Raw genomic sequence first — 12,357 nt, forward strand, 5'->3', positions numbered from 1 at the left:
CAGAAATAGATTAACTCTCTCTGATAAAATGTTTTAGTTAACATAATTTAGAAAAACACAGATGTTTTGAGGCAATAGCTCAATCTGAAACTACATTAGTTTGATTACTTCAAATTACCAGATTTCTAAGGTTTCTTCCTATTATCCAGTCCAACTGATACATGAGAAATGTCTCACATGTATTTACAAGATTAATCCCTTAATCACAAACAAACCCACTGGAATTAACAGGAAAAGAAAACTGATCACAATTTATGGCTTGTAACTTATGAATAGCTACTATACAAAAATTTATAAAATATTTGATTAAATAAGCAAGAGAAGTTTCACAAAAAGCCATAGAAAAATTTTATTATATTCTATCCTGGTTGCAAAATGATATTTTCTAGCCTTAAACAGAGTTTTCTGAACCGAAAGCATTTCCAGACCAAACAGCATCTAGTGAAACCATACACCTCTGAACAGACTATCACCTGAGAAATGCCACTTCAGACTATTCCAATTCATTACATGAAAACAAAACCCACCCAGTAAGCAGTAAACAATTAACTTATTCAAATTTTAACTAAAACATATATTTATATAACATGAGGACCCTGATAAAAGGAACAATTTTAAATTTAATTATGCAATGAAATTATGTGCAATTCCAAATGTCAAAAAACCCAAAGCAATTATTTTTCCCAGAATCAAGTACCTTTAGTCATTACTGAACAACTTTAATACTAAATTAGATTTGCCCATTAATGATGGTAATTTAATTTTATTTTCTTAAATAGCATACATACCTTATCTTTGTAAGAAAGTGTGCCAAAATAAATTCTTGTCTACCCTACTTTACTTTCTCATTATCTCATTATCTAACAAAAACATTTGAGCTTTAGTTTACCAAGTCTATCATACTTCCCATTATTACTGGAATAAAAAGAGAATTCTGGGCATTCAAATAAGATGACTATCTCATGAGAAAATAGTCCTATAAACTGAATTACAGGTTAAAATAACCAACCAGAGATTACTTGAGAGCAAAGGGTTTCATCTTCATATAATAAAAGACATAATCGATTCTTCATGGGAGAAGATATGAAAGGAAATTGCCAGTGAAAGATACTGTGGAACAAAGTCATCACAATGTAAGTGTCTGCTCAACCACCTAGGACGCAAAACCACGGAAAGTTTCAAATCAGTTTTAGAAACTGAAGATTCCTGTCTTCTTCCCTACCTGGTATCAAGCTCAGCTGATTAAAACTTTTGATTTCCCATCATTTCTATCCTTCCATAAGTTACTTACCCCTCAGATCCACTAACAGGGCTGCTCAAAAGTGTTAACTAACCCATTTCAGTCAAAACAAGACATGACCAGTAAAGGTGTAATAATTAAAACAGTTTTTTCCAATCTGTCTCATTTTTACAAAAAGGGGTTAGAGAAGAAGTCCCAAGGAAAGTTTATTCATATAATCTAAGCTGTATAAAATACAGGTGAGAAGCAAAATACTACCTGTTCTGGGACAAGAGAAGCAAATACAAGTAGCAAAACTACTGGTGTTCCATGTTAAGCAAATAACATTGCCATCAACTAGCATAAGCACACTTCCTTAGCTATCCCTTGTAACTCCACTCTCTGCACAGTACTTCACTGAAGTACTGTGAATGTTTAAATTATGTGCTTGCCACATAAACCAAATTTTTAATGTGTATTTTCATCTGACACAGATAATAACTTTTCAGTTTTCTTGCCATAATAAATTAATTGTGAAAATTTGCCTACACTGTAATACTGTCCTGGGGAAAAGTATCTTACAAAAAACTTGATGAAAAACTTTCAAACTTCAGTATTTTTTCTTCACATGGAATATTTCGCATAAAGTGAATGTGTATACACTCTTATATACAAACGTGCCTGAAATAACTTGGCAGGAATTATTTCTTTTCCTATGACGGAAGTCCAACCTATAATACGCCACTCTCAAATTCAGTTGTTTCATCTCAGTATTATTTGCATTCCCTACCCTATAAAGCAGTATGAGGAAACCAGATGTAATTCAAAATTGACCTTTTACGGGACTAATAACTTTGGACCCCAAAGCAGGTCCTAGACTCTATAGCACCCAGCTTGCTTTAAGAAGCAAATCTTAAAAGCAACAGCACAAAAGCACAAGCCTAAGTCTTTGCAATTAAACAAAGATTTTTAAATGAAAAATTCACCCCTAGATAAAGGTGAAACATTAGCAATTATTTTCAAGTGAACTTTGCCAACTGGTCTTCAAATCTGTGAAGACAGATGCACTGCTGAAGCTTAGGTTCTAATGAGTTTATACAAGCACTTGGTAGCAGCCTTGGCATTGCTATCTTAATGCAGTTTATGTATCAGCAGTTTTCAAAAACTGGACTCATCAGTATTAACTGTATTTATTACACAAAATGTTTAACACAACTGAAGGAGTTCAGACTAATAACATTTATTCAAAAGCTTTCTACAGTGTTGTAGTTTAGTGCTTTTAACAAAAAAATAAAAACCAAAAAAAATAAAATAAAAAAAAAAAACCAACAAAACAAAGAAAGCACCTTGGTATATGTAGCAAGTCTAACTGTCATATTTCTTCCAAAACATTAGCCACAAAATCTATAAACTATGCATAACAGCAAGACAGTATAACTACACTTACACTGAACAGCACAAGTCCAGATTCTACTCTCACCTACGTTTTCATATGCACAGTATTAATGATACTTAAAGATTCAAGAAAAGCAAAATTGTAGCTCCAGTTCTTCAGTTACCAACCAAGCCATTCCAGGCCTTAAGAGTTCAGACAAACTCCTGGGTAGTATTCACTTCAAGCGTTATCAGCTTAGGCTGAGAAGCTATCAACCTAGAGTGAGCAGACAGTATATAACCTGAAGATTAGACTCTATAAATCCATGAGAAATTCCATGTAATCCCAGTTTCACAGCCAGTGGAGCTGTCCTTCACAGTGCATGGCCAAGCAAGCTGGAGACATGACACCTCATGCTCTCTTAAGAGCATACTACCATGGGGAAAAAAATCTAGGAAGCAACTATGTGAGCTGTAGTCAGTGACTTGCTCTAAAGCTTATGTACACAGACCTCATCAACTAAATGAAAACAGAATCATATGGCCTGACATGAGGTTTCTGTATCAAGACAAGCAGAATGGCATAGTGGGAGGAAGAGCAACTCTTTGCTCTGTAGGCAGGAAAACTTGACTGCAGGCCATTATTAGCAGTACTATTCCAGACCTTCCTCAAGTCTCTTTCCTGCCAAGCTAAATTTCAAGTTTAGCTGTGATTCTACTTCTGAAAGAAAAAAAATATATATGAGAGTAGGGACATACAACACCTGTTGCTGCAAAATTTAATAGCACTAAACATTCCTGCTTATTCACACAGCACTATCACCACTGCAATAAGAACACATCCAAATAATGAAAACAATATTATCTGTTTCCCCTTCCTTCTTTAACACAGAAGTCAATTGGTATTTTGTAATGATATAAACACGGAGTTAGTTATGTCTTAAAACACAGAGTATGTTTTCAGGGCACTGCTCAAGTGTATTTTCAGGGAGGAGAAGAATTCTTACTCCCATTTTCAAAAATTTTCTTTCACTTTCAGGTAATGCATTCGTATTGGCATTTCTGTCATAAACTTTACTGAAGTTCTGTACACATGTTCTACATACTGCTCCTAAATTGACAGATCCTTCTTAATAAATGCAAATTCCAAATAAGCCTGAGTAATGTGATAAAAACATTATGAAAAACAAAGATGTTGTTGTTCATACATTATATCTTAACTTTTATCTAGAATGGCAAGGAATAAATGCAATTAAAATGGACTGATCTTTCACAAATAGCTGTGGGGTATTTAAAGTTCTAGGCAATATGTAGCCATAAACAGCCTATGAAAGTTTAAATCAACTCACTATGAATACTGAAAACAGATTTGTATGCATGCTTTAAAAACAGTGAAAGATTGGTATAAATTAACAGCAGCCAAATTAGTGAAAATCATCTTGGTAAAGCAAACTTCTAAAGACAGAATTATTGCAGTTCTGTGGAGAATACACTTGAGTTTTTATGTCCGTCTTTTCTTTTGATATGATTTTATTCCAATCACTTGAAAAGTTGGAAAATTAAAAGCAACATTATGCAGTTCTGAGAATATCTGCACAAGCTTTAACCTAGTAAAAATAGTTTCAAATAAAGAACTCCCTACCTAAATCTCTTGGTTAATTAGTATTATTCATCCATACGCTAAGGTTAATCACCAGATTACTTACAGAACGAACTAACTTACAGAACTAACAAATTCCGTACTTCCTTCTGCAACTAAAAGCTAACAAAACCTAATCAATCCGTAAAAGCCCCCATCTTTTCTCCACTCCATTCTTCATCTCCACTTCAAGAATAATCACTGAATCATAGATTAGTTAGGGCTTGAAAGAACCTTAAGATTGTCTAGTTCCACCTACCCCCCGCCATAATTATTTCTTTAAAAATAAGGTGGTGGGGTTTTTTTTGTTTTTTTAAATCTTACTGTAACATGAAATATTTCAAGGAAGATGAAATTAAGTGAGCTGCTCTAAGTTACATGTGCTCATTTATAATCACTCAAATGCTTAAGTGGACGTGAACTTACACAAATCAACAAAGAGTTTTCAGGCTTATTCTATAACTGCCAGACTTAGGTCTGACTCACTTCAGCTTGTAAGCTGACCAGCTTCTGTTGCTCCTATATCAGAGTCAGAAGGAACTGTGCCATTTTTTTTATATAGTCTTTTCTGAGTTTTAACATTTTGTCCTTGAACAGTCATACAAAACACACTGAGACTCCCTGCTGGTAACCCATATATCTGCAGTCTGAAGCAATAAACTTAGAAGAAGCCTAATAACCACAAATTAGAATCCACACAGTAGTCAAAACCTACTTTCAGGAATTGTATTTTTAAAATTTCAATCAAATCTGAAAGCATGAATCACAAGAAACAGACCATCCTTCAAAACACTTATTTTACAGTAGCAATTCTAAAAGCCTTCATTTCAATTACTTTAGGATATTACTACAGTCTTAATCACTTAGAATCAAAATAAACTCTCAAGTGCACATAAAGACCATCCCCAAGTAACTTGAATTATAGCAGGTTAACTTAAAAAAAGAAAAAATATTTTGACTATTTTAAAAGCATTTCAAATATATTTAAAATGTGTTATTTTCCTTTGAGTCCTTAGGTCTACTTGCAAAGTTTGCTTTTTAACTCCTTTATGCATTCACTCAGGAATACTGATCAAGTGACTGAAGAATTCTCTAGTTAAGAGCTACTACTGCCTTGCTTCAGTATTCCAAGTGATGTCCAACAGAGAGTATAGCTGGCAAAACTGGAAGTTGTTCTATCTTCCTTCACACGTATTAAAGACGACACTAGTTTCATTCTCCGATATTCAAACGCTCAGGATTGACCCCACAAAGGGTCCCATGCTGCTGCTCTTTATTAGATGTCCTTATCCACACATGCAAGTTGTGGCAGTCCTTTTTCCAATGTGAGGATTAAATCTCAGTATGTAGTTAGAGACAGCACCACATTCCCTACTAGAAGTTCCAGAGTAGTCACCATAACTCAAGTAATTAAATCTTACATCCAGTACAGATTTTAGAACAAAGCTAAGAGAAATCTACTGCAAAATTTCCAGAGCTCATCTTCAATGTATACAAGAGTGGCAGAGTACTGTCATAGAATCATAGTACCATTTAGGTTGGAAAAGACCTTTAAGATCATTGAATCCAACTGCTAACCCTACACTGCCAAAATTCACCACTAAACCATGTCCCCAGGTGCCGCATGTACACATCTTTTAAACGCCTCCATGGATGGTGACAACACCACTTCCCCGGTCAGCCTGTTCTAATGCTTTATGAACCTTCTGGTGAAGAAATTTCTCCCAATATCCAGTCTAAACCTCTCATGGTGTAACTTGAGGCCATTTCCTCTTGACCTATCACTTGTTACTTGGGAGAAAAGTCAGCATAAAAGCCTTTGAGATGAGTAGATGTTTTCATTTCACCTTTTACTCTGAAGTACAATACAGTGAAGCTTTTCATTTCTCCTCTTAAAGATATAGGTCTTGATAAAGTATGACAAATGGGAATATGGTGAAGACTCTGAATGCCAAATCATACCCATAAATGATATTAAGAATGTCAAAATTGGGTACAGGCAGGTTTCCTGCCCTGTAGAAAGACTGATTCTGGTCCACGAGACTGGTTTGGTTTTTTAATATATACTAGATGAAACATTCTTATCTGAAATTTCTGTGTACCAAAATCACATAAAGATATACTGGGCTTTGTTTCAACATCTTCCACAAGAGAGAAGACCTTATCAACAGTTAAACTATTTGCATGAAATCCACACCAATTCCAAATCTAAAACCACTGTAAAAACAATGTTTCTTAAGGACACTCCACACCTTACATTTTCAAAAATAGTTTAGCATGAAATTCTATCTTAATTACTTTAACTGAAGAACATATAATGTAAGAAGCCTATTACTAAATCTGACCATAGATTAATTAAGTCCCGTATTCAGCCTTTGCTCACAACAATAATAATACTAACCAAGTCTTGCCATGACGGCTTATTCCTTCCATTCCTCCTCACTATCCCCAATATATGAGATGTTATAATGCCTTCTGTACTTCCTATCTGCTTATGCTACCTTCTAAATAGTAATTTTTTCACCCTTTTCAAACCTGCCTCCACACTCTCCTGTAACAACAGATTACAGAATATATTTGGACAGTATTCAAAATTAAGTATTTTAAATTTAACTCCAGCCACTTCCAACAAAAGTGTTTTAGTATAAGAGGTTTTGATGAACAACAGTTCCAGAATTCAACTCATCTACCATCTTGAACATTTTTTCAAACCTTGATCACATCCTATCCCCATTTAGACCTCTTCTCTCTAGGCAGAAGACTGCCAGTCACATAAAATTTTTGCTTCCAATATCTCTACCAAGTGTTGTCTTGAGTACTTTCTTAAGATTTAAAAGGATGATATTTAAAGCAAGTTATTAGGGCACAATATTAAAACACAGAAGCCAAACAAGAGTCTAAAAAAACCCTGACAAAGAGAGACCTCAATACTCACCCATCATTAGAACATGTTAAAAATTCTTCCTTTATCTTTGGATGCCAACAGCCTGAATTGAGCATTGCTGTGTGACCCTAAGGAAATAAAAACAAAGAGGTCTTAGTTTTGTAAGATGTCCTACAAAATCTATCTTTTTTCAAAATTTTACTCCAAATCCTTCAAGCGAAATCACATGAAAGCTGAGGTCCAAATCAGACCTTTCTGGCCATAGTAATGGATGACTGACATCACAATGAATTAACAGACTATGTATTCTAATCCATTTCATCATTGGTTGCTTTCATTTTTAATTATATTAACATTCTTTTTTTTTTTTTTTTTTTTTTTTGTTCGTATGTCCCCATTTTCTCTTGGGAGAACTGTGAGGCAAAGAAAGGATGAAATAACAAATATCAATATAGTGTCATGCAAATTGTTCCAAGTTAAATAAAAAAGCCAGGAGTAACAAGAATTGCCACAATGACAGGAGAGAGAGAGAGAAAGAGAGACATAGATAGATAGATAGATAGATAGACATATAGACAGATAGATGGATAGATGGATAGACAGACAGATAGACAGACAGATAGACAGACAGATAGATAGAAATCAATCCCACACTACACTAGCCAAAGACCTTGCTGAAGAAAACTAAGAAAACAGAATTCAAGAGTCAAGATGACTCAGGCGAGTTTTTTATGAAAGATTAGAAGCTCCAAATTAAATAGTCAGCCCTGTTTGTTTAGGATAGAAAAAAACAGAAGGCAAGGCTTTTATCCCAAGTAAACAATTGCCATTGTGGTAACCACCAATATAAAACATCTTTGTCCAGTTGGCTTCACTTCTCTGAAGTACAGGAACATCCTCATTGACTACACTTAAAAAGAGATTTGGAAACTACTCCTGGCAATGCGGGAATCACTTCAGTTTGTTTTTAGCACAGATATGGAGAGGAATACTGAAAAGTTAATAGAGCGATACAACAAATACTTTAGCATTTTGAATTTTGGACCACAATGTGCTGGAATTCTAGAAGTTTACAAGAGTCTGTAAAGAAAACTGAATTATTTTTAAGTAAACAAGAACTGAAGCAGATGTTACTATTTGATCGTTTTATGTATGTATCACTAGCCAAAAGAAATAATCTGACAAGAACAGCATTTAGCCTAGTTACCTGGCAATATACTTTACAAGAAAAAATTGAAATCAAAAAAGTTTATCATCAGTTTGAGCAGTAGATTTTATAACTACTTTTTTTTTAAAACTGACCTGAATTTAACTGATTTATGCAAACAGAATATTTGCTTTATATAGTCTGTGAAAATATGAAGGCAATGTAGTCAAAACTGTTTTTAAGATACTTCAAAAACTATGAATCAGCCCATCCCCATTTGCATTTTTAGCTACTATTAAAGTTGCACACATTGCTACTTATTACTCTTACATTTGTGGCATGCAAGTAAGAAGTAAATTGTATCAGCAAAGGAACTGAGGGTAGAAGAAAGGAAGAACCTTGACCAGATCAATAGTTTCTGACCTTTTCTTTTCACTGGCTGAGCAAGTGTATGGGGGAAGCTGAAAATTTTTATGAGATATACTTTTAAATAGATATATTTGTTCTAGCTTCAGAGAAACATAATTTGGAAAAGACCTTTTGAGTTTACCTAGGTCAATCTCCCGCTCAAAGCCAGATTTATAGCCAACAACAGATCAGGTCAGCTATGGGTCTTCAAAATCTCCATGGATGAAGGCCCACAACTTCTAGCATGTAACAATGGGGGAACTACTGCATCCCAGAGACAGGGCTTTGCATTGGTCTTCTTACTAAACTTCATGAGGTTTCTCATTTAGAGCAAAAATACACCACTTAGTCTTCAGGCAGTCAAATAATTTCTGACTTTACCTTTGTGTTTGTCATATCCACGATGTACTGGTCTCCTTTTATGCATTCCATTACTGGGAAGCCATCTCTGTCAAGAACTTTTGCCTGAGAGTTACCAGAGACAACGAGAATGACATCTCCCGTGCTGCTATACTGTAAAGATCTGATTTGATGACTAAAAAGAAAAGAAAAAACATTATCTCCTGTAAGCCTAGACTAAAACAAAAGAGTCAACAGATAGAAACTTACTGATTGCATAAATAGACCCATATACATTCCTATATCAAAAAGGCAGCCCCCCCCTTAATTAATGCATTAAAGCTTTTCATTCCTCGTGTGTGTGTGTGTGTGTGTGTGTGTGTGAGCACATGTAATGTTTCGTTCTTCAACCACAAATTACATCAAACTGTAAACATAATTTAAAAAGTTGGCATCCGAAATGTCATTACTGGCAAACAATTTAAAGAATGCTCTTATAACACTACAGAAAAAATAGCATGTGCCAGATTCAGCTCTTCAGGGTTGACATTCTTTTTCATCTTCTCAAAAGCAACATGTGGATTCACATTAATCCACAAATTACAATAAAAGAATGTTGTAGTCCTCCATAAAACTCCACTGTACATTGTTTAGTTGCTGGAAAAGTTCTCTTATATACATCTTCTATTGATTGAGAAAACCGGGAAAGACATCATGGAATGTAAGGCAACGAAAATTAATAACTGAAAGTGGGAGGATGGCCGATGACTGAGTTCATTTATCCCTCTGATCCCCTACTCAGCTATATTCTATTAAAAGGATGGCAAAGAATGCAAACCTGTCTATCCAGTCCACACCTGCCAGAACTCATATCCTGGTACATTAACTGAACATGCATGAACATAGCTGCATGAACATGAGCTGAACATGCATGAACATGAACTGAACATAACATTACTTCATATTAACTCTTCAACCCTGCAACTAAATTAATCCCAAATTAAAGACTGATGCATTTGCCAGCTAGATTTAGATTCCCATAGCATTCAAACTGTCCTCAAAGTATCTTCCTTCTGGTGAAGAACATAACCATCCACATTCAAATCCTAGTAATTTTAAGAAAGCTATTTTTTAAACACAATTTCACATAAGTAAAATAAACACTCAGATAAACAACAAAACCAAACATGCAACTTTTAAGGTAATAATTAATTTCTTGTCTTATATGGTAGCAACTTCATGACTGACTCAGCAGTAGGTATTAGCTGTTATATCTGACCTCAAACTGTGAGACATTACACAAAAACACTCTAATACATATTTTAAAAGTTCTACATTAATCATAGTAATATAAAGTAAGCATAAGTTTCTCATTCAAAAAATGTCTGGCAAAACTGATTACATTATGATTCAAAAGCCAAAAACTGCATCAAGCACCCTGTATTATCTAATTCAAGCTGGCAGCCAAATTGGCCCAAGTAGTATTATAAACTCTGATTTTTAGTAGAAAGGAGACACTCAAATCTAGGAATTTCTAAAACAGATGACAAGCAGTATCTGAAAAAGCATCCTGAACCTCAAGACCAAAAATGGATACTTGCTCAGAAGAAAGGGAAGCCAGCTACATTAAGCTCAGAGGAAACACTGGAAGAAAAAAAAAAAACCAACCTAAAGAAACACACAAGAGAAACAATATTTTATGTCTAGAATATTCTCTTCAAACAGATGATAAAACTAAAGAATGCACCAAATTCAACTTTAGAGCTAGAAGCATTATCTTAGGAATTAAAAAAATTTCCTCAGCTATACTTCTGTGTGCTCTTGCCATATTCACGATGCAGAAAATCTCAAAATATTCCTGAGTCCCACTGACTGAGTACGCAGCATGCAGAATGAACTACTTATCTAGCTTCTCATAATTTAATGCTGAAATTGTGAATACCCAATACATCTACAAAGCACACATTCATGCTTTCCACTTCCCATTTCTGAAATATAAGAACCAAAAAGAAACACTTAAAAACTACGTTAAAAGATCAGTTTTGCTTGAAACATGCATCATGCATTAAAGAGTGTCTGGCCACTACATCTGATCAAATAGCTTGCCCAGAATTAGATTCTGATTTCTGAGAGAATCTGCAATATGTAAAGGACCACAGAGTCTGAGAAAACTGTTTTTCAGACACTGACGTACTGAAATTAAAACTACACACATTAATACTGTCAGGATGGCACTGTTCATAGTTTGACCCCTACTGTCTCATTATTTCTTTACATTTCAAAATCAGAGTGTCAGAACAAAACTTTGTTTTAAAGTTTCTTTTAACAAGGAAAAGCACCTGATTTTATAGCGCCTAGTACAAAGAGAATGTAACTAATAATTCATCAAATCAGTCATGTAAAAAAATTTAATCTGAAAGGATTTCCACAGCTTTGACATAAAGCTAAAAAAAAAAATACCCACAAAAAAAACTCCCACACAAAACTGTGTGTTGACTGTGCAATACAGCTTTTAAAATTGCATCTAAAAATTGGTTCTATAAGCAAGGTATTTACAAAGCTCCAAAAGTTACTGCTTTGCAGATGTTTACTGGAGTATGACCAACAGTGAGGCTCTGAAGAGGTAGTTCTTCAAGAAAACTTTTTTGTTTTTATTAATGTTAAAGCAGAAATATTGGGAAACTTAGAAAAACAGTTCCACTTAATAGCATTAATCCAAGTCTTTTTGGTATAAAACTGTGAAATGTACATAGTACTTTATGCCAGGACAGAGCTACATACATGGGAAGAATCACCATGACCATGTCATGCTCTTTTTTTTTCTCTTACATCCCAAATCCAAGGAGAAATTAACAGAGTAACCTGATATTATGCTACAAAATGGAGCCTGGACAATATAAAATTTTTCTCTAGGTTTTTTATTCTTAAAATGAAATTAAATTTACAGCTCCAGAAGTGGATTTCTGCTAACGCCTAAAGCCTCCATACCAGAACTCCCCAGAATTCTTTGAAAGTAAGCTCTGTTAATACTAATAGTTCTTGTGATAAATTCTATAGTGGAAAAGGTAATCTAAGACCTATATATACATAGAAGTAGGTGTAAAAAGCTATATAATATTCCATATACTGCTCACCAGCATGCCTCAGTGTCAGCATGAATCTTTTTACCAGACAAGAGCTACATCTGCGGTTTTATATTTGCAAGAAAATAAAGGTAAAAGAAGGTATTTAAATAATGCATTTTTAAAACCCCCAAATAGTACAAGACTTGGAACGTAAGTGAAATTCCCAAAACCTATCACCAGTCAATTCTTTTTTAATATTATTTTATATTTATGTTTTTATAT

The 12,357-nt window shown here is 34.4% G+C and overlaps 1 protein-coding gene across 1 annotated transcript in view; it reads right to left on the reverse strand.

The window, feature by feature from the left end:
- WDR70 (WD repeat domain 70) overlaps positions 1-12,357 on the reverse strand; it is a 119,727-nt gene that overhangs the window by 69,939 nt on the left and 37,431 nt on the right. Inside the window, exons 8-9 of the mRNA XM_065662898.1 lie at positions 9,053-9,206; positions 7,168-7,244 (exon numbers count right to left, since the gene is read on the reverse strand). Coding sequence (XP_065518970.1) covers positions 7,168-7,244; positions 9,053-9,206 — 231 coding nt within the window. The remainder of the gene's footprint in view (positions 1-7,167; positions 7,245-9,052; positions 9,207-12,357) is intronic.

This window comes from Lathamus discolor, chromosome Z (assembly GCF_037157495.1).
Source record: "Lathamus discolor isolate bLatDis1 chromosome Z, bLatDis1.hap1, whole genome shotgun sequence".
In the NCBI taxonomy this organism is placed as follows: domain Eukaryota; kingdom Metazoa; phylum Chordata; class Aves; order Psittaciformes; family Psittacidae; genus Lathamus; species Lathamus discolor.